Source organism: Empidonax traillii, unplaced genomic scaffold (genome assembly GCF_003031625.1).
Source record: "Empidonax traillii isolate 1590-97213 ecotype Southwest subspecies unplaced genomic scaffold, ASM303162v1 scaffold146:size911690, whole genome shotgun sequence".
Lineage (NCBI taxonomy): Eukaryota > Metazoa > Chordata > Aves > Passeriformes > Tyrannidae > Empidonax > Empidonax traillii.
Window position 1 is genome coordinate 635,978 of NW_020955339.1, and position 24,322 is coordinate 660,299.

The 24,322-nt window shown below is 36.1% G+C and overlaps 1 protein-coding gene across 7 annotated transcripts in view; it reads right to left on the minus strand.

Annotated features, from left to right (window-relative positions):
* The window catches only part of LOC114057774 (disks large homolog 2), a 496,327-nt gene that overhangs the window by 287,827 nt on the left and 184,178 nt on the right, over nucleotides 1-24,322 (minus strand). For all 7 annotated transcript variants that reach the window (XM_027884448.1, XM_027884447.1, XM_027884445.1 and 4 more), the window contains exon 5: nucleotides 23,898-24,067. In XM_027884448.1, the coding sequence (XP_027740249.1) occupies nucleotides 23,898-24,067 (170 nt within the window). The remainder of the gene's footprint in view (nucleotides 1-23,897; nucleotides 24,068-24,322) is intronic.

Here is a 24,322-nt window from a genome sequence, read left to right on the forward strand (position 1 = left end):
TCTACTAATAAGAAGCAAAAAAATATTCTAACAAAACATCAAGAATGGAAATTTTCTTTAAAATATTAGTTGTGGACAAGGAACAGTCATTGAATAATCTTTCTTGGTGACATCATTATAATAATCTTGACCCAAACACCATTTGTATAAGCTTCTGCCTCTAAAGATCTGAGAGTATTCTAGAATGATGATGGGAGCAATTGAGTGGGTTAGACTGCAGCAAGAGGGCTTTCTTCAGCTTCACTGCTCACCTAGGGCATGACCTTGAGAAGATTAGGTTACAGTATGCTTCGATCCTCTTCTCTCCCCCTTATTAGCACTGTTCTCTCGTAAAGGGGCAAGGTCGTTTCTGGCCACACATCTACTCTGTGTTTGGCACACAGGGGGTCCTAATGAGGCCTGGTCCTGCTGCAGTATAAGCAAGAACTAGCCATGATGATCACTTCCATTTTCTGCAGTGCTGAGTGTAGTGCTTGGCTTGCTGTTTGTTTGCATGGTTTTATCACAACAGATGTATGAAACCGTAAAGCAAAAGGAGCAGAAACACAGGGTCCTTGCATTGCAAAAGTGAAGCTTATAATAATGAAAGGAGTAGCTTTTTCTAATTCATCCTACGTAAAATTTAGACGTGCTACATTGTATGGGGCTACATGGTATTTTTAAGCAGAGTCTGACTTTGGGAAACCAAAAAACCAGCACTGAGTATAAAAAGGTTTAAAAGAGCAGAACAACACAGGGGATAACCCTGTGGGAAACAAAAGGAGAGTGGGTATGAAAGAAAACTGAGGAACAGAAAGATTTTCCATGTCTTTCCTATCAATAATGATTTAGTGCAGTTGCTTAATCATACTTGCCTTCTTTAATAGATTTTTTTCTTGGGAAGAATGAGGAATAGAACAATGGCCCATTTAATTTTACTTATATGACTTTTGCTAATTGCTAGGGCACAAGGAAAGTATAATAAAACTTTTGGGTAGGATTCATATGGCCAAAATGACATCAGACAACTATGCTAATCGTTTATGCTACCTGCACGATAAATGAAAATTCATTAAGAACTTTTAAAGTATGATTCATCTCATCTAAACTAGACATCTGAGAAAGATGAGATGAATCACATTCTCAATTTCTGAAAGGTTGGGGGCTGGATGTGGGAAGAGGTGGGTGGGAAGATCAGTGCTGTGAAAGTTCACAACCTGAGTTAAGTCTCACCTCCATCTAGACTGAAGGCTTCTGTATTGTTTTAAGACTTTGGAAAGGTTGGTGCAATTCTAGTGTGCATCCTTCATCACTAACTACAACAGGTTGGTCTTAGATCCTTACGCTGTTTTAAAAACAGAGAATCATTCAAACAATTGGAAAAAATAGTGCAAGGTATGTTTTCTAAATGGCCTTTCTCATTGTTCCATTGAATTAAAAAAACAAAAAAACCAAAACAAACAACAACAACAACAACAACAAAATCAGACTATTTAATTGCAGAATCTTTTTCTTATTGACTCCCGTAGCTGGGAAAACATTTCTCTCAGAACCTGGAAGATTGGTAGTTGATCACTTCTGCTTTTGCTGATGTGCAGTCTATTTCACAGCAACAGCTCAGCTTGGACAAAGCACTCCATTTCCTCTCAACAGGAATTAAATGGAGGATAAAATTATAATGGAGCTGAGGAAGAAATGTTTTATGATGATGGTGGTGAGCCACTGGGACAGGTTTCCCAGAGAATTTGTGGATGCCCCAAGCCTGGAAGTGTTCAAGGACCTGATCTAGGTAATGACAAAACATTCTATAATTCTGGGGTTCTACAAAGAAAAGACTACTCCAAGAGGAAAAAAGAAAGGAAACTGGATTTAATACTGGTGGTACAACCAGTCAAATTCAGTTTTGTTCAAAATGACTGAAGAAGATGGGCCCATATAATATTGACTCAATGTGTAAACCAGGGAAGATGAGTCAAAATTTATTTCCTCCCATTTTCACTGGATGTGCGTTTGTAAAACTCATCTGCTTTTGGGTTCCACAAACACTGATCACTGATTTTGTGAATAATAACATATGACGATTTACAGCTATTTTACTTTATTTTGCTGCACCATACATATTTTAAATACATAGCTAAAAAATATGTTCTAACTACTTTTCTGGCAAAACGTAGGTTGGAGGCTTCTCCTATAATTAGTCCAGCAAAGTTACCTCTCTGTGATGATAATAATAAAATCACTGTTTAAGACACTGTGGATGAATTATGCTGTGGACATATCACTTTGCAGTAAGCTAAGAGGGAGATTAAAAAAAACAATTGCAGTTAGATAATATCAGCTTTCTAATTATAAGTGAAGTTAAAGAAACTCTCTCATAGCCCAAAATGAACGTTGTATTTTGCTACTATCCTACACAGAGAGCCAAGCTTACTTTATATCAGCAAACTAAGAATTTTAGAATACAAATGAAACATGAGTTTCACAGTTCCCAATAATGGGGAAGTCAAAGTAAGCAGCTTTTAAGTCATGACCTTAAAATATAATTAGGAAGTGTGTGATTTGCAGGTACTTAACCAAACCAGTGCATTCAGAGACGTAAAATGCATAACTCCTAGCTATACCACAGCATGCCTTACCTCATAACTGACCTGTGAGCACAGAGTAACTTGTTGAAGCCAAAACATGAATGGGACTTGTAATAGAAATATTATCATAGAAAAAAATCAAATATGGATGGAAATTGAATGTAAGCATAAAGAATGAACAAAGGTTAGAGAAATTATGTGTATTAACAATAGAGTACATTCCTAGCAATAAGACTTAAAACGAGTAACTTCTGCCATGCCTGGACAGAATGTCTGGACTCTGGAAGACCACAACATAGGTTCTGCTGCCTTGTCAGCAGAACAATGTTATTGTACCATAACAATGGAATGTTGGTAGCAAGATTGCAGCATGTGACATATGCCATTCTCTTGCCTGTAAGCCCAATAGGAAAGCAGATAATATTGACAAAAGTGTGTATTTAATAAATTAAAAAAAAACAGGCAATGAGCAACAAACTTGTTTAAGACTTAGAGACTAAGGAAAAGACAATTCAGTGTAAAGGACCACCCCATAACAACATTAGACTCCTAGAGAGTATAAATCATCTCTCCAAAATCAGTCAGTCCTTGGTTGCCAATCAAGGAAATGCAAAGAGATGTGGTAGGGGTTTGATGTCCCATGTCCTTTGTGTCACATACAAGTGAGCCAGACCACCTCAGCACATGCATCCTGGCGCCGAAGATGGGGATAAAAGGAAGAGTGAACGAAATAAAAATCATAATTGGTTAACTTATTTGGAGATTTCATAAATGTATATTATTCTTTCTTCCTGTACAGTCTTTCATTGCTTTTTGCCACAATAATTTTCTACATTTTCTACAGGTGTGAAATGAACTGATTTGCTCCAGAACACTCTGTGAATTCAGATATTAAAAACTGTTTCAGGCAGCAAAACAGACAATACCATCAGAAAGCATCCATGCAACATCCTGCCAAAAAAGGATCCTCCCCCCTGAGGACCTTCCCTGACACTGCAAGCCTGGCTGCTGTGTGGGACATGACACATCGACCATGCTCCTGTGAGCAACTAGACAAGGTAATGAGGAACCTAAACTCAGGCAGCTCCTCCAAGGACCAGCCACTTCTGCAACACTCAGTTACAAAACAAAGCTTGGTCTTGTTTTATTGTTTAAATTACTTATTGTTTAAATTACTTAAATATACAGAGGCAATATCTATATAGCCTCTTTTTTTCCTCCAAAAGGGAGAGGAGTACCATAGTGATGAATCTACCAATGAAATTGTCAAACCTAGAACACTGAAGCCCAACCCAGGTTTCTGACTAACCAAATTCCACCTGCAGGGAGGAAAGGAATATGGGTAATATAAAATGCTTTGACTGATAGAACGATTGATCTGTTTTGACAGGTACCACAGTTATATCCAGTGTTATATGAGTAAACAATCTATAAAAATATTAATTATAAACAGAGAAGCAGCAGGGAATATCTCTCCTTGTCCTTTATTCAAGCCTCTAGTTGCCAGTTTAGGTTTCCTGGAGGAGATATATAGCACCTATTTACAAGCAGCATACCACAATTGTGGACATTTGTTAAGCTTATTATAGCTGCAACTTATGATTAGTGTTCATTATTGACAGCAGATTCCTCTTTTATCTGGTACTTACAAAAATGAAATACATTACAAAACAAATATTAAAATATGTTTCACAATAATTATACAACGGTACAAGGAGGGACTGATCATCCTCTACAGAGCTCTCTCTTTTTTTGCTGTACCATGAATCAATTCCTGAGAAACTATTAATCCCAAATTTAAGATGTCACTTTATCTATCTCCTCTCCTTCATGTTGTTGGGATAGATTCAAGTACCAATTTATTTGAGTTCTTAAAACAATTCCTATTCCTGACTCATGTGACAGTTTATACCAGAAGGACTTACATGAATAAAATGTGACTACATTTTGTTCTGTGGATGAAAAAGTCAGTCTAAAGTACAGTATGATTCATAAAACTTTTACTAATATTCATAACATATTTAAAAGCTGCCTACTCATTGCCACTATTAATTCCTGTTTCAGACCCTGCTCCCAGATAACTTCAGAGGGCTCTTGTAGTAACCAACAATTTAAAAATAGTCTCAACCAGGAAAAAGGCCCAAGTCCCTACACATCTAACAGAGCATATTGTTATCTGGTGTTTCTTTCTAACAGCCTTGGGTTAAAAACTTCAAGTATCTTCCTTACTGTTTTGACTTTTTTTTTTTTCCAGATATATCCAGAGTTTTCAGTTATTTCCCAGCTGATGTCAGATAGAATAAAGATGCCACTAGGTGAGAAGAATATTCTATGAAACCACCTTACACAAGAAGAAAATTATTGTTCCCCTTACACTATGTGTCATTATATGTGCATGCCTTCAGGTATGTATCCAACTGTTTCTGCACAGTTCCTTTGTTCTTGCCCACAGCCATTTTTATAATATTATTTTCATTAATCCCTACATTCTGGTTGCCTGTGCATCACCTTTCCATAGTACTGAACCAACAGAGATGCCAGATTACAGTACAGCCTCTACTGAACATCACACACTGTACTTTCACTGAGTATGGCCAGCATGCTCATGAGAGATGCTATGACTGGATATTGTTTGGCAGCTGTGATTACACAGAAGGCAAAGAAAACCCTTCCCTTGCAAACGAGCACTGATTGCACAGCAACACTGGCACGTCTCTCTGGGGGATTTGATTCCTCTATAACTTCAGGGAGAGAGGACTTGGAGCTTTTCTGCATGGAGTCAGATTTTGGTAAAGGTTTCAATAGAAAGTAAACAGCAAAATTTTTCATAATTTATTTTCCTGTATCTGCACAATTTTTTACCCTTGCAAACTGAAATTTTCAAAATAAATTTCAATTGTATAGTTAGTTCTAATTTTAACTATTCGTGAAGGAAAAAGTAATTGAAATTTAAAACATTATAGTAACAAAAACTTGCTGAAAATCCCAGTGCAAGAGTCTGCAGAAGTGTGTCCTTGATGCTTGCCTGATGGGAAAAAAAGATACTGATCTCAGAGAGGTTAAAATGTCTTCAAGACACTGGTGCATATGTACATTCATACTATCCTAAAGATCTTTCTGATGGACTGAAGGCTTGTAAAAATGGCAGCCAGAAAAAATTCAGAGGAGAGACTGTGGTGGAAGCTGCTATATGCTGATGTAACGATGGTTGTTTGAATATCTAAGCAGGTTTTCAGTACAGGTAATTGCAAAATTTGGCTATACCACTTCCAATTACAGCTCCTTATACCTGTTCCAAAGCACCTTTGTGCTCAGATATCCTGGAAAGCTCCCTGCCCAGCATTGCATTATCTGAGCTTTCTCTTCTGTTGGGGACAGCAAAGTGCAAAACATTACATCTTCTCCTTGGACAAGGGGTTCATCAGCATTGCCTGAGACCCACAAACCTCAGGGGCATAAAAGAGTCCAGAATATGAAAATATATTTTCTGGATATTTCAGGGATTTCCTTGCTGAGTTACTCTGCTCTAGCCTCAGGAGGAAATATAAACTTAAACTCTTTCCACCTACTTTATCGTTCTTTTGGTCATCAAAATCAGCAGCCAAATGTATTGGTTACAACATGAAAGAAAGTAATCTGTTTTCAGGGCACAGGGTTACACTCCTTGGTTTAAAAAAAGTTGTTTAGAGTTCCAGTGAGAAAGGAAACAATGAGAAAGTGAGATTATGATGCAAATGTTAATACAGCTGCAAGGCAATGAGTGTATGTTTAAAAACAATCATGCTGTAGGTACAGTAGATAAAGCATCAGTGTACGTTATCATAATAGTAAAGCTAATCTTTCCGTAATCTTTACTAAAGCCTTGAAAACACATCTTGTAAAATTACACTGCTATTTTTAGGAATTTGTAAAAAATTCTCTAACAAGCAAATGAAAACAACCCCTTCTTTTCTATTGTTTTGCAGTTAAATGTTTTACCCGTTATGATTTTTTTCCCTGCATATATTTATCCCTAAAGACACATTGTCTTCAGATACAGTAGAAAAAAAAGGAAACAGCAGGTTAAAAAAATACACTTAGAGCCTCATTAGAAGTTGTGTTGATTCTATATTTCTGCATTAATTCAAATTAATTAGGAATAAATTTCCCACAAAGCACAGACAATGAGCAGTCTAACTGCACAACAGGAATTCTCAAGAATACTTTAAAATTTTACTTGAAAAGATTAGGGAATTTGCCTAATTATTCACAATAATCTGGCTTTTAAAAGCACTCATGAGGATTCAAGTTCACTGAAAATCAGATTAAATCACACTGTCACAATTTTACTAGTGTAAGTGCAAGAAAGAGAAAATTATTTCATTTTTGGCATATACTGACACTCCAAGAATTACAGCAAGCAGTTTGCTTCTTTTAGGTAAAAGCTGCACAATACATGAAGTCTAAACATTTCAAGTTAAAACTAGTGAAATTAGGTTTTTAGAAAAGTGAAGATTACTGTTGTGAAGCAGAAAAATCCAGGATCTGCCACTTATGAAGAGGATTAACTTCTTATAATTTGATGCTTTTAAATGCCTTTTCCCTTCTCACATTTCTATGCCAAGTCTGAATACGCCTACTATTGAAGCTGTGAATGAATGGTGACTTCCTTTTCATGAAGAAAGTTTTCACATATTTTTGGTGCACCCACAAACAGTCCTCATATCCAGAGGCACTAAAAATCAGAATTTTTGATTAGGGTAGATATCATCTGATTGGCAGCCTCTGTGATAGGATCATATATATCTTGCAGGGAGTACTGTTAAACACAGCATAAGTGGACTATACATGACTACAGATGATAAAGACATTTACAGAAAGTGTTCAAGGTCAGGTTGAATGGGGCTTTAAGTAACCCAGTCTAAGGAAGGCATTCCTGGCCTTGTCAGGGGTTCTGGATGATCTTTAAGGTGATCTTTAGGATGATATTTAAGGTCCCTTCCAGCCCAAACCATTCCATGATTCTAAGCAGCCAGTTGTCCTAATAAGCAGCGAAAAGCCAGGTGGGAGGCTGAACAGTGCATTTGTAAGACTGTCATATGCTGACCTAAAACGCCACTGCTGCCAAAAGAGACAACTCTGATCTGCTTCCTGTTGTTGGTCACCTTTTCCCACTGCCTGCCTTGTATTAGCCATGAAAATTTTCTAGCCAAATGGCAGATGGAAAATAGATTGAAGACCAAACCAAATCAATCTGAATCACAGACCAGGTGTACACTGACCAGCATCTACAGAGATGGCAGCAGATGAGGATGGTGTTGGGCTCACATGTCCCCATTTCTGGCAGCATGGTTCTGTACATGGCACCTTATCACAGAGCTGTGACTCCTGTGGAGAGCAGTGCAAGGTTACATCACTGCTGCTCCGCAAACTCAGTTTGGAGGATGCGGCCAAAAGGAAAGACACAGGGACAAGAGCAAGTAGCTGAAGTCAGTAGGACAGAAATGTCTATTTAGACTAGTAATGCACCAGAACAAAAGTCAATAAAAATATGCCTTTAGAGCATGAGCCCTACTGGCAGGGAAGAAAAAAATAAAACTGCTCTCCTAAGCTAAAGAGAGAGAAGTTAACAATTCAGTATTTCTGCAATTTTTGCTTTGGAAGATACACTGCAACTATGAACCTTTCCTGGCTAGAAATCAAATATTAAGTCTTTAACTTACCCTTTCAAGAGAAGCATTAAGCATCAGAATGTCAGATTTAAGCACCATGGTGTGTGTTGTGAGAAGGTCTAAGCTAGAGCACAGTTATGGATGCAGGTTGAAAGCAGGGGGAAAACAAATTATCTCTATTGTCCAAATTTTCTCTACTGTTCAAACTTTTAAGGTAATTACCTACATTACCATAAATATACTCTATTTATTATGTATTTATTTCAACTGCATCTCCTGTTAAAATTCCATTTTCCATTAATATGTAACTGATAACCAAGTAGCTCTCTAACGTTTTCACTTTGAGAAGTATCTGGAAATGGGATGAACATGGCAGATATTGATTTCACTGGTGTAAAACCAAGAGAAGTTCTGTTTCCCTGACTGCCTCCTCTCTTCACCAAACAATTTGACAAAATCTTGAAGGTTTTTTTCCCCTTTCACTCAGTGTTCACACACTTAAATTTCACTTGAGCTTATGTAATTCCTGATGCTACATAAATCTGGACATGTAACTTTTGAGCAAAGAAAAAAAATAAGAGGCCATGACTCCACTGCAGTGCCAAGAGACAGGCAGGCAGTTACAGAAACCTGGAATAACTGCAGTGAGAAGATCCAAAGAGTATGCTATTGTTTTTACACTATAACTGGGCTTCAAATTCTGAAACATGGTTCACTTCCCAAGCACAAAGTACACTTGCTGTTTCAGGTGTAGGAACCAAATGTATGCTGACAGTCGATCATAGTTTGCCAGTCATTAACAAATAGTACCTATGTCATTTTCTGCACAAATTACTGTAATTCCTGACAGCAGCACAAGTTATTTCACCTCCTAATAATACAAATGAAAAGCATTTCTTCGTGTAGCTGTGCGCACCAAGATCTGCTTTAGTTATTACTTTTTGATGAGATGTTAATTTTTTTAAGTCTTTGTATTATGTTACGCTGTGTTTTTCCTGCCATTTTTTCTGATACAAATTAATTTTTGAAATATACAGACTTGACTCAGGAGAAAACTATGCCAATTCAGGAAGACATATTATTTGCTTTGTATAACATTAGGTGATACACCTTTGAGTACAGCTGGGTCACTGCTTTCTAAGTTGAATAGCTCTTCTAGAAAAATATTTAATAATTTGTCACCAATAAAATAAAGACAGAAGGAGCAGTCTGTCAGTTTGGGATCTGTTTAACAACCATATATGTCAGGGACAGACTCATCAGTTTCTTTTGTTTGTCCTCCATCCGACGAGGGGAATTTAACATTTATCTTCTTATCCCTGTTACAAGGTTGAACAGAAATGCCTTATTTAAAAGCTCTCTGCCAATTATGTTGAAGCTTGAAAATACAAAATGAAATCAAATTTCATCTTGTAGCCCCTTATCTATTTGCAATCAGCCCATAAATAATCTGTCATGCATTCAGTTATTTCCTTCTTAAAAAAGAACAGAGAGAAATCAAGGCACAATGTACAAGTAATTTTGCTTTTTTATGTTAGGCAATTTACAGAGCCCTGATCTTAAAAGTTTACAGGTATATAAACAATACAGAGAAAGAAGAGAGATTGTGCTTATTGAACAGAAAAAATAAGGAGAAGACATTCTGAAAAGGGATTCATGAGTCATTGCCCGTTCCTTTGATTCTTTTTGTCTCCCTGAAACTATAGTTTGGTCCCTTAGGTCAATTTACTGATAATTCTGTCTTAAGGCACTCTAGGAAACAAAGTGAAATGAAAATATTTTGTTTGCTGGTAAGAAGAACTCTATACTCTCACAGAGTAAAATGGCTAAAATCAGACACTTGTGCCTTTCTAAGAAAAATGAGGACAAACGTTTTAGTAGGGTCTGTAGCAACAGGACAAGGGACAACAGTTTTAAACTAAAAGAGGGTAGATTTAAACTAAATATAAGAAAGAAATTTTTTATGATGTGGGTGGTGAAACACTGACACAGGTTGCCCAGAGGTGATGGATGCCCCTCCCAAGGAAAAATTCATGATCAAATTGGATGGGGCTCTGAACAACCTGATCTAGTTGAAGATGTTCTTTCTCACTGCAGGAGGGTTGGGACTAGATGACCTTTAAAGCTCTCCTCCAACCCAAAACATTCTTTCATTCTATGATTCTAGGACTTCTCAGAAATTATGCCAAATATTTGCTGAGGGAATTGTACTCTATTATAGGTAACTAGAAAGATAATGTGAATCCATAAGATAATGTAAATCCATATTTGAAACATAAATACAGATTTTTTTTTCACACTGGTCCCAAACTGCGAAAGATTTTCTACGAGCTTGTGTTTAGCAGAACTGAGACTCAGAATATAACACTTAAATGTGTTTATTCAAGCCGGAGTTAAACTATAGATATTCTTTGAGTATGAGTTTCCCTGGTATGTTTTATCAGGGGTCTTAATGAGACATAGTGTAACACAAGACTCTGCTATTAGTCCCTCAAGGTTTTCCACCTAGGAGAGGTATTAACATTTGATAACACCCTTTGGTGAAGAACCAAGCACCCATCTGATCACATTGCTCCTAAGGAGCATGATCTTGGCTTGAGTAACAGAAAAGCTGAAAATACTTTGAAAAGAGAAATATAGATTAAGACTGCAGATTATCTGTTCTAATATTCATCAGGATCTACACATGAGCAGAAGTTTCTTTTCCAAAATGTTTTATCCCTCCTAGCCAAAACTAAAATAAAACAGATAGAAAATGAAAAATACTCAATTACTGTTGAGGACAGACAAAGGAAATGTTCAGATTTTTTTTTTGTCTAGACGACACTCTCTTTATTTCTGCAGGTGCAGGATTTAAATAGCCCTGTGCCTACTGTTTGTCTTCATACTGCAGTGAAATGAGAAAATTATGTTATGGTCACTGAATCTGGGGACTGGAAGAAACTCAGTGGATTATTTTTCTTCTCAACCTGAGGCAGGACCAACTATAGTTGCATCAGGCCTAACAAACGGCTGTCTGGCACACCCGGATATTTCCCATGCTACAGATTTGATGTCATGCCTAGTAATCTATCACATCACAATCCTCACTCCTCCTAAATCCAGTACAAATCTTGCTTATTATTTGTCTACAAAGTTTGTTTCACACCCTCCCAAAGGAGCACAAGGAGCAAACTCACTCTTCAAGGCAAGAAGATTGTTGTCAGGTGCCCATAAAATGCTCCAGCTCCCCTCCCCTCTATTCTCACTTAGTCTTTGGTACTTCAGATAAATGACTTCAAATCAATCATTTATTCATAATAGGATAGGCTTTCTAAATCTCTGATAATTTTTACTGCTTTCCCCTAAAGTCCCTCCAACTGGTGCACACCCTTCTTGAAGTGAAAAGCTCAAAGCTTTACTTATGAAGGATAAAAGGAATGCTCCCGTGTCTTATAAACCATACTTCAACTTATAGACCCCAATATATTATTTGAATGTTTCATTACAGCAGGATGCATAAGAGACAAGATGTTACAGAAAACAAAGGTCTAGATATTCTTCTACAGGATCCTTTTCCCAACAGTTTTCTGTTAACTGTTTAGCAGATTATGTGGTTATTTCTGCTGATAGCACCTTGCAGTTGTCCCTGTTGAATTACATCTTGTTTTTTTCAGACCACTCTCAGTGTTAAACCCTCCCAGCACATCGAATTATCTGAGAAAAATGTGGAAGAGTTGCAAAAGAGAAGTATGGCCTCTTCTGGTAATCATTACTCTTCAAACTTCTAGATGCTTATAATTGATTTCCCACTTGTTCCAGTATTCATCTGGGATTCTGAAAGTAAACTGATGGCTTTATAGTTCCTTGGCTCCTTTTGTTCTGTTCAGTGAAGATGAGTTTTGTGCTTACTCCTTCCAGTTTTTCACCTTACTTTCTCCACACAGGTGTCCAAAGCCAACCGTTGTCAGTACTCACATTTCATCAGATAAATTATGGTGGTCTGTGATCAGGACCATCAGAACTAACAAATGTATGAATATCTAACTTATTTAAGGGCTGCCAGACCTATTGCTTCTTTGTTTGAAGCTGAAGTCTTGTCCTTTTCGTTTATAATTTTAATCTTGACAACAACCTTATCCGAGATGACCTTTCTGTGAAAACTGATGCCAGCAAAAAGGTAGGCACTTTTCATACCTTGTCTTGAAAGGACCTATAATCTCAACATCTCTCTGTAACTACAAAGTATACCTCTAAAACTACAACACTGCAGTGCAGAGGGGATCTGATTTTCTGTAATAGTATTTAAAAGCATAATTTAAAAATGACTTTTAGAAATTTAGAAATGATACACATCTGATCTATAGACTATGGATAAGATTTACCCCCCGACCTACCATTTACACTCAATTCATTTTTCAATTACAGTCCATAAAATGTAAATGTGCCTACAACAAACAACTTTACCAAAACAACTTTACAGATTTACTGTAATCTTATGTTTTCTTATTTCCCTTCTCTCTGTTGGAGTGGATAATATGTCTATTAATTTCATAAGACATCCTACAAATGTTCTGCATAAGAAACAAAACAAAAAATCCCAAAACATAGTTCTAAGAAAGAAAACTTTATCATGTTCTTATTTTCAAATATCACTTTCCAAAATAAACACATTCAGCATATTTTGAGGATATTGTTTCTTTTGCTTATGGAACATATCTTTTATCATATCCTAAAGACTTTTTGTGTCATTATACCCTTTTCGCATCTCATGCCTCTCTAAGATCTTGCTTTGTCATTGTTTCTAACCAATAATGATAGCATAAATTTTTTTTTCTAAGGAATCCAAGAGCAGGTTTTTTGTTTGTTCATATAAATTACAACTCAAAATTCAGAAGCCAGCATCCCAGGTAATAAACACAGAGCTTTGTGCTCTTGGAATATTTTGGATATATTACCTGGTGTTATTAGCCACTAAAGATATAAGCATTAAGCTATCTCTTGCCTTTCTCATATAATGGCAGCCAAAATCTACCCTGGAGGAGGTCACATTAATTCTTTTCATCTACCAAGCACACCAAATGTTTCATGTTGAGAAAATATATCAACTTCATTGGCCCAAGTGGCAGAATCTCTGAATGAAAAAATCTTAAATGAGTCTCTGCAAGCAAAGAAAAAATGCTCTCACAAATCAATGGTTTTACTGCTCAGTCAAAAGAAGAAGAGTTGAAGAGCAGTTGTCTATGTGTCAGGAAGCACAAGTCTTTGGCACAGCAAGACTATACTTTGTTTCTGGAAGAAGCTTGATCTCACTTGTTCTGCAATACAGAAACCTCTGCTACATGTCCAAAATCACTGCCCTTTGTACACATCGCTGATGTGACACATGCAGTACCAGAAGGTGTGAGCACTGCAGTCCTAGAGCTTGGACTTCTTGGTCTCATATCTTATGACAGCACAATTGGAAAATATGGTCCTCTTCATGGACTCTGTGTTTCATGTCTAACAGCAAAAGATCTTCCACCTAAACTCTAAAAAATAATTGTAATTTTTAGGAATACTAATATAATGTTTAAAGAAACAAAACAAACCATATTCCCCCCCCCCCCCCCAACTGATGAAAGAAAAGCAGTTTTTCAAAGTTCTTGGATCAAAGTTTTAAAATAACAAATAGCAAGTTACAGCTAAAAGACTATAGGGAAATTTCTTTTTGCAAGTATTTCTTTTGTTTCATTAAGGATAACTGGAGAATAATCTAGAACGTGGAATACTGAAAGCAAAATGAGGATGACAGACCCACAGAAAGGGCTAGGATATAGTACTGGAAATAGTCAGATGAATGACAACTTGCACTTAATCACTTTGATGTCTGGCTACTGACTAAGCCAGCTATTGCCTTCAGACATTCAGAGATTCTTTAATGTAACTCCTTCCTTTCTTTTTTTTGATCCAACTAGTGAAAACTAAAGAATGACATTGAAAATCTAGAATAGTTTTTTTAATTATGCTGCAGAGTGATATTTAATTTACCATATCACTTGAATCTTTAAAGCTTCACGCAGCTTTGTCTCTTCATTATGATTAGAATCTGTAAGGCCTTTCTCAGAAGATTTAAAGTACTTCCTGCCTGCGCTTAGGATTACAAGAAAAAAAAGACAAGGAAAAAAAAATTATAGCTCCCCAAGCTATAAAAACTTAATTAAATAAAATTTATTGTTTTAAAGGTGCTTTTCATGGCAATGATATATTTTCCTCATGTGTGTTTTTTTCTAGACAACAGATTTCTTGAGAATTCTGGACATCTAAAAACTATCCAGAAGACAGAACTTGCTACATTACATAATTAACTGAAAAATAAAGGATGGAACCACTGCTCTGTAGTTTCACTTGACTAATTTGCATATTTGTCTTTATATTCAAAAAAGGATGAAGCTCTCCAAAGATGGAAACATAGGGATTTTCAGACTTCTCAGGTGCAAACGACAGATGTTGTGTCAATGAATGTATTCCACACAGGAGAATAAAGCCTTAATATATCTTCTGTTGCATCAGGATGTCACAACAGGCTCCAGCAATAGCTGTCATATAACTATTTATTTACTAAAGTGATGAAAGATCAGGCATAATAATTCTTTAAAATTTACTTGAGGAATTTAAAACAAGGATCAGACAGGTAGTGAAAAAAGGCCAGGACAACTGCCATGCCATAGGAAATTCTCACTGCTCCACTAAGAAAACAGAAAAAAAGATTGCCTCCTGTCTACAGAAAGACTTCTTTCCTCACTCAGCACAGTAGTTTAGCAAATTATGCCATTGTCCTTTCTCATCTTTTGATTTATTTGTATCTGGAAATACTGATGAGACAATTAACACTCTTCTACACTGTCTGCTGCGTCTCCTCCCTCTCTTATGTTGACCTGATGAAAACAGCTATGGTGAACATAATGAAAGAGATCTTCTCTAATTCCCCTTTTAACTCTTACACAGCAACCAAGAATGGGGAGGGAAAGGATGAAACCATTCTCTGACCTAGAAATTTACAATCTAAAGAAATAAAAGAGTACAAAGGCATGCTATAATGATAAAATTATGAGACTTGCTGTATTGCATTTAGTCAGGAGAAAACTTTAGAACTGAAAAAGCTGGCCAAGATCCATTGGGAATTTTCCAAACACTTTGTCATAGTGTTAGGAAAAAAAGTGACCCAAAAAAAAAAGAGCAGCACTTAGTGGTGGAGACAAGTCCTTGGGATTTTTAAAAATTACATAGAGAAAAAGGAAGCAGTGTCAAATGGAATCCTAAAGCACACACATCACAGTTTTTCATACAAGCACAAGACAAAAGATGTTCCAAGAAACTTTTCAGCAGTGCACTGGAGATCATTGCGTAACTGGGAAATCCATTTAGCAAGCAAGTTCCTTTGAAGCATTTCCAAAAGGACTGGATAAATCAAATTTGGAATTTTAAAATGGTCTGCTTTATTGTCACCCATAAGGATGCCATATGAGCCAAAGCTGGAGATGCATCCATTACTTATCCAACAGCTAAGCACAGAAATTAAAAGCCCTTTCTCTCTGTATGAGTAGAGGAAGTGAACAAAGAAAAATAAACATCTCTTTCCCCTCGAATTCCCAGAGAAAAGTTCCAGAGTTAAACCCACTAAAGTGACAAAAAAAGTATGGGGGGGGGGGGGTGTAACCTAGTAAGCCATGCTAACAGCTCTTGATTCTTGGCAAAAGTCACAGAAGTAACTTTGACCACGGCAAAGGGATCACCACTTTATGACAGAACGTTAAAAATTAAGGTCACAGCGGTACACCATACTTCTTGTTTCTATTCAGAGTAGATGAAACTATCTAGGCAACTGGATAATAATAGAAAATTCCTACCTAATTCAGAAAGGACAAGCAGAGGATTTTGCCAGTTGAAATGTCAACGATCTACTTAGCTCTAAAGATGGCTGAATTTGGTCTGACATGACAACAATTTCATAGCACCCTCTTCTGCCATTTAACTGCAGTTGTAACAAACAAGATGACAGATTTCTTTCTCCACTGAAAAAAAAAAGCAACCAGGCAAAGCTTATTGCTCTTGAAACAAAATCTCCAGCTTGTTGGCATCCAAGCCTACCTGCACATCCCTTTCCCTGTGCTGCTGCCTTTGCTCTACTGCAGCCACAGTTCATTAAGATGAAGTGTGTTCTGCAGAAGCTGTCTCATCAGTAAGTATTGCTGAAGCAATTTAGTAATGATCTTAATGTACAATGCTGGATTTTTATAGCCATCTCAATTGGCTATTAAAATACAGCACTGCACTTTGAAATTGCTACTGCACCACTTCAGAAATAGTTAGCATGATGGAGATGCAGAAAGCACTGATCATTTCAGTGGAAATCTCACACTTCGAGAATGATTTCCGGAAAATGATGCTTAAAATCTACTATGAGATTAGATGTTCGTTTTGCATATGAACGAAGACAGGATTCTTAGGAGCTAAATGGTTTCAAGGGAAAAACAAAAAGAAACCCCCATGTATATAAAACTGCTGCACAATCTTCCAAGTAATTTTATATATTTCTTTACTGCTAATGGAAAATGGCAGTTAAATATTGAGGAAAATCACAGTTATGAAAATATAAGACTTAAACAAGTAATAACCTGAAGCTCACAAGACAACGCCGAGACAGTCAGCCAGAAGGAATGCTTTTGAATTCAATTTAAAATTGTTGAAAAATACTTGTTGTTCTGGAAAATAGTTACTTTAAGTATTGACAATTAATCTCCAAGGATGGTTGAATTTGATCTGATGTGACAGCAATTCGATTCCACCACCTCCTGCCATTAGTTGCAAATCTAACAAAAACCATGACAGATTTAAATTCTTTCTCCACTAAAGACAAAAAGACTATAGCCAAAGCCTGATACACCAGAGTAGCCACTCTAATAACAATAACTACTATTTTGAGAAATTCTATACAAGCACTGCTTCAAAAATGAAAGGAAGCACTTCACAGAACAAATATTTTTTTAAGAAATACTTCATATGTAGTAATTTATACAGATAAGATGGCAAGTCTATAGTGAAAAAAGGTAGACAATACATTTAATATTTTATTTGTACCCTAAAGCAGAATATGAAAACATCAGCTGTATGCAAATATCATAACTTAAATTAAAGGACAATGTCTTCAACCCGCAAAATACAAAGGTGCAGACATGACCTATCAAATCTTTCCCATCAGGCACTGGCAATACAAATGTTTTAAAATATTGCTGAAAAACAGCAAAGGCTTTAAAAGCACTATCATGGAGCTTTCTAATTTTATGAGTTCCAAGAGAATACAATTTTCATGTGATAAACTCTTAGATGCTCACATATTCCTACATTAGACAATCCAAGCCTGCAGGGAAGTCATGCTTTTTAGTGATGTTAACTTATAAATGATGGCTTTGAGTCACTATCTTTAAATTGGAAAATTATGTATTAGTGCTTGATGGAGCACTTTCTGCTAATTGGATGAAATGTGAGTCCCTTCAAGCGAAGACATTTAACAAAAAATGGTAATTTACTTTCAATTGTGGTGGTTTTCTATTTATACCTGTAGTAAGTGATAGTGTTACAGTAATATGAAGTGAAGCACTTAAATTAGAGTTGGCAACTGAAATAGTTTGTTAAATTTAGGTTTGAGAAAGTTTGCCTGCTTCCTCATTTTTTCATAGCTCTCTTTTTTAAGTTGCCCCATTTTTCTCTGGTTTGGGTTAGGGTTAGATCAGGGTTTACAAAAAAGCTCACAGCACAGAAGAGAACACTGAAAAACAAAAGTAAATTCACAGTTGGTAAGATCATAAGACTAAAATTCTTAGAAGACATAAGAAAAGGTTTTAGATACTGTTCAAACTGTGAAAAAACGATTTTGTTTAAAACACTTTGGGCCAAACAAAACATTTTTTAGCATGAAATAAAAATATGTTCTGAAAGTCAGAAGTGATCATAAATTAACAAATTATCTGCCTAACTTGCCATAAAAACCCGTATTCCCACATGCTGCAGATTGCTAGGCTATATTTAGTGTCTCTTCAATTAGAGAAAATTGACCACTAAAGTAGTAGAAGTGATAGCTATATCAATAAAAAAATATGTATCATGATCAGTCTGAAGCAAACACTTGCAAGCAGTTATCAAACAGCAAGATCTGAAAGCTCACACTGTTCTCTGAAATTCTGAAAGAAATAATTGGAACCTTTTGTTTGCAAAAGCCCCTTCTTTCATTTTAAGTGCTGTAGCTATTACCTGAGACGAAAAGGTAACCTTTGACTAGATAAAAGTGTTAAGATTACTCCTTTCCTTACAGAAAGCAGTACTTGCAAGATTTTTTTAATAAAAACAACTCTCTGTTCTGGTACTTTGAATTGAACACTTTTTTTAGCAGCCATTTTGAAATACACATAATTCTACTCTACTTTTTCAACTATTTCAGTTGTCACTGCAAGCTGGGATAATATGTAGGCAACAGAGCACAAGATTTTTCCAATAAAGTCATCAATCCAAACTAAAATATCTCTAATTCTACAAAAAAGAATTATGAGCCTCTAGGAAACTATAGACAATAATGGACTAGAGGACATTTCAGGAACAATTCAAGATGAATCTACAGTGAAATCATACCTTATAGTGATGGTGAAAATCTCTGCCTCTTCTCAAGAAAATCACATAACTAATCAGAGGGTTAAAAAATACACTACTTAAACCATACAGATTCTTTTCTTAGTATAGTAAGAAAGCTTCATTACCAGCCAGTGACTTTATTCAGTGTCATCAAGAATTAAAAAAATTGTTGTGTGGAAAGGAAATCTACCATGTGCAGAGCCACTTCAGTCCAGCACTGAGAACAATAAAATGGAAACTCTGGAAGTAGTTATGCTCAATGACTTCATCTAACATTTAGATGGATATATATAGCTCTCAAAATAAATTAACATTACACCCTTTATATTATTCCCATTTTATTTTTAAGTAGTTTATTGAGATGTCTTGTTTAGGAGCTTAGTCTTTGCTGATTAAAAAGAAAATTAAGATAAGGAAAATAGTCATCCAAAGGGAGATACAGAATTGGGTTGAACAGTGCTTAAGGGACACATTATTACCCAATTTAGAGCTCCAAAATATAATAACTCTCCAAACGGATTAAAAGTTTTGATATGAGAGCAGAAAAAGAAGAGACATAAGTGCCCTTAAACATTTTTTGTTAACTGCCCAAAGCCGGGTGGGGTGAACTTGATGAGAATGTATTACTGGCTGAATTCATTTGGAATGAATGAAAAGCATGCTTACAGACAACAAAATAGTGATCTAGTTGCTACTCTGTCCAGAGCCTTTTCATTTAAAATGCAGTGAATAAAAGGAGAGCTCTAGTCATCACAGCAAAATCCCGACACAGTTCAAACATTGTAATGATAGTTAATACTGAATTATCATGAAGGGTGTGGGAAGGTAATCCTGCTCCTCTATGACTTTATACTCAAGCCACTAGAATATCCAGATGACAGAATCAGCTGTTCTTTTTATTGTTAATTTTTTTGGGTATTTTGAGTTTGACATTTCTCCTCTCAAGTTTCCTGGTACTCAGCTATTCTGCTTCACATACCCTGAACTTCATTTCTGCAGTTGTATTCTCTTTTAAGATATCATATTTCCTGTAGAATTGAGGTCAGAAATTTATTATGTGATCCAGTGCTGCTGTTGTTACTTGAATTCTTACATTCTGCATTTTTTTTTCTTCTGGTACGTTATATCAGAACTTAAAATACCAGTCAGGTATTGGTAGAAAAAATATTATACATAACCTCTGTGTTTACCTACATCTCTGACCGCCAGAAATTTTCTACAATGGTAAAAGCCCATTTTTCTGCTGATCATTAAAAAAATAAATTTTAAAAAATCAAGTTTAATTTCTATAACCAACTATAACATGCATCAAGCATGCTACTCAATGCTTTTGGGTTTAGTACAAGTAGATTTTGCATGTGATAGGACAGCATGAAACTCTTGAGGTCAGTGGAACTATGATTTAAAATCCTCCAGTCAAATGTAATCGAATGGGTTTAAACACTTGTAATCTCTGAATAGTGACTGAAGTCCGTAACTCACTGTCCATACACAGTTCTTTGCAGGGTCTTACAGGAAGCTAATGCACAGGTTATATTACAAAGCCAAACACCACTGTTAAATGGCTTTGTTTTGAATGCCTGAATGTTGTTCCCCAGGAACAAATACCGCAGCATGCACAATCCATTCTCATCAATGAAAGTCTTATTAGGTTTCAATACAGAGCAAGAAGAGCATATTACTTAAGGACAGGATTTTGAGCAGTGCCTAAATCCCGATGATTTTCAATAAGAAAGCTCTGCTGCATATCCTCCTCAATCACAGCCATCAGCCACTGCAAAGTCACTGGCTGTTAAAACCTGCAGTGCCCTGGAAGAGACTGAAATAAAACACCTACTGTTTGCTACTAAATGCTTTGTAAAGCCATACAGAGAGTTGTATGCCTGACTGAAGAGACATACAAGAGGCATACAAAAGACAAGCACATGAAAAAAAGGAAGATCCTGCAGTGATGACAGTTAGCAATTACCTTCAAAACACGGGCTATAGACATCAGCCAGTGATATCAATCAGGTGTTGCAAACTGATGGATGATCAGCTTTAAATGCCTACACAGCTGCAGCTCTGTTTGAATCCTTGATTCTTCTATTACACAACTCATTTGTGTCTTTGTTTACCTCTTTTCCACAAAAAAAAAATAAAAAAGGGTTTAGCACATATGCTAGGACAAACAAATGCTAGGACAGAATTTCTGTAAAGCAACAGAAACAACTGCACAGGGACCTGCATTCAGAAGGGATGGCCTGGCAGCACTCTACCAGAACCATCCCCCTGTCATATGCCCAAAGCCATTGCCACACAATGCATATTTAACATCTTGTGTTCAAAATACATTCACCAAATTATTCTGTATCTTTCATATAGTGGTTGCTAGCTAAAAAAAATTAACACCCATTTGGAACAAACCTAACCTTTATGGACTCATAACTTGTAAAAGCCCTCATCCTAAATATCTCAGGTGAAATTAAATGGATATTTATATAAAAAGCCTTGCAAATTTCTTTCTTTATCAACTGCAAGTGCTGAAAGATATAATCTACTACACATAGACAGGCAAGCAAGTGATGTCTGAGTTTACCTGGTATTATGGAAGTCAAGACTGGCTTTCATGTGGTAAATTCTCAACACAATGAGGAATGAACTCAGTAAATGCCAAGTTTTATACTGACAGAGACAGTCAGGAAAAGAATTGAAAAGATATTAGCTCCTCCAAGTTTGGTATGGAACAACCTTCTTGTCTAAAAAACAGACTCGTTTTCATTTTCTGAACAGGAAGGAGGAAATGTGGAAACTACAATGATAGTTTTCAGGTCCTGCTCTGGATACCAAAACATCTCAATTTCACTCTGGGAAGCAGGAAACACTGTTTATATAAATACTAAGTGTTTCTTACACAGTATAGTAATGGTGTGAAGAGCAGTTCACAGAGAAATCATCCGCAGTATGAGCAGAAAAGCATCACAGGAGTGACTACAGCCAAGAGTCACAGATTTTTATTCTCAACTTCTGCTATGAGTTTGATTCCTCTCAACAGATAATTTATTTTTCATGGAAGATTTTGAAAATAAATCAAAGGCAAAGTGCTACAGATGCTAAAAGTAGTATTGATAAGATTTTCATCCAATCTATAAAATATTTATTTTCTTCATTTTGCTTTTTTACATGTGGAATATAGAAAGTATAATAGGTCATGTTTCCTCACTGCCTGAATTATGAAGATAAAAATCTGGGGTTTTTTGCCTCCAAGTTAGCACTTAACTTATTTCTATAATATTGAAGTGAAAATAATAATAAAAAAACCCAGTTTCACAATAAAATACAGTATTTATAGCAATTATCTGTAGTAAACTTTATATAAGAACATAGCTACAAAATCATGTTTGCAGCTGTAAGCAGGAAAGCTTCTTTAGTTTGTCATAAAAAGCACTTTTTTGGTATCCATTCTGTTTTATGAAAATAAGTGTAAAAAGAAATAGTTTCAGGCATACAAGGAAAACAAACATGATGCAAATCCATTATTCGATAATGATTGCCTCTCCTGTCTGTTTCCACGATGTAGTAAAAATTTGGTCATGGTGAATAATTTTTAGTGTTTCATCACAACCAGAAAGGATATGTAATTTTAGCTTCTTTAGCCTTAGGTTACTCAAAATGACTATCATATCCCACACTGAATTTATTTCAAAGTTTTAAAAATACTGCCTGCCCTTCCACTCTGAGTTCATGCATGTACAAACTACCATTAGATGTGCTTTTCTATTAGAAAAACAATTTAGCATTGTAATTGACCACAAGACTATCAACTTTTGGGGATTTACCCTCAGATGCATGTTTAAACATATCTTGCTGTTCTCCAAGATCAGAGTACAGTGACACTGCGGTGTCAGATTACTGTGGTGTATGTAGAAGAGGCACAGAGCAATACTGAAAGCAGTGCCGTACCTTTGTTGACTATGAGTGGTCAGTCTCAACAAAACATCTCAATATACTCCGTTACTGGTATAGGAAAAAAAGCTAAGTAGAATCATACGGTAATATTCACATGATATGACAGGTAAGGGAAAACATTGAAAAGATATAGATTATTCACTATAGATAAAAACAGGGAGTATATTCTCATGTGCATAGCATACATTAAGAGGCATGAGTTCTTCATTTCATATATGTACATCAATTAAAGACCTGCTTATGAAATAGTTATTATGGACCCAAAAGTCTACTGCTGTTCATTCTATTCACATGTAGTGTGAAAATATGCATTTTCTCTGTCTTGAAATCAGCCACAAAAAAAATGCCAGAGGGGAATGACAAGAAGAAAAACAATAAAACTAAACTTGTTAAAAAAAAAATAACACTTCTGCAAACAATTTTTTTCTCAAAAAGAAATTTTTACTATTTTACTAATTTACAATTTTTACTAATGCTTCTAGAAAGAAATTTGGCTTTTTTTTTCTGTAATCAGGAGGTTCTGTTGGAAGTGGTAAAACTGATTTAAACTAGGGCAGGTTTCATGCTAGATTTCCACATAATTTTGTTGAAGGATAAAATAAAATTTTCCTATGTATCTGGGTAAGTTAGCATTCCTGTCTTCATGTTCCATAGATAAATCTAGAAGAAACCATCAAGGTGGTAGAAAGGAAAAGTTGGATAATCAAAAAGCTTTCTGAAAAAAAGGAGAATTCAGAAACTCTGTGGTTCAACATCACCTTAAATGAATGTCAAACATCTCAGTAGTGGAACTTTGGAGGAAGTATATGAGCTGTCAATGTAAAGCATAGTATCTCTGCATCTCATCAGGAGGTAACAAGCCATCTCTACAGTAAACATCAAATGAAGCAAAACACAAGTCTTTGAACTCCTTTATATTTCAGGAAGAGACGTGTAACCATGAACTCAAGTTCTACCAGCCAAAAGTAACGGCATTTCAGTATTTGAGAGGTCAACTAGTTAACAAATCAGCAAGGTCAGGCACAATTTAAGCTACAAGAGAGGTTAAGTGTCAAGTTTGAAATGGATGTCTTTTCATTTTCTTAACTACCTTTTGGTCCTTTGAACAACTTGATCTCTACCACGGTCTCCAGTATAGGTCTTCTTCGACGAACATACAATCGTACTATGGAACCAGCCTCTTTTAGGGCCTCCACGGCTTTGCTGTGTGAGACTTCAGACACATCGACCTCGTTCACTCGCAAGATGCAATCGTTGACCCTAGGAGAAAAACAAAGAACCGTAGATACTGAATGCTTCAGCTGTTACTTTGGGCAGAACAGAGTTTTGTCAGTAGCACCATAAAATGAAGAATTCTTCACTGGGAAGTCTGCCAGACTTAATGCAATATGCTTCATAAGCAACGAGACAGAAATAGAACACTTAGTCCTTCCAAAAGACATCCCTGATTCAAACTGAAGTCTACCTAATCACTCACACCTACCATCCTCCTTCATAAATTGGGGTTAGATCCAC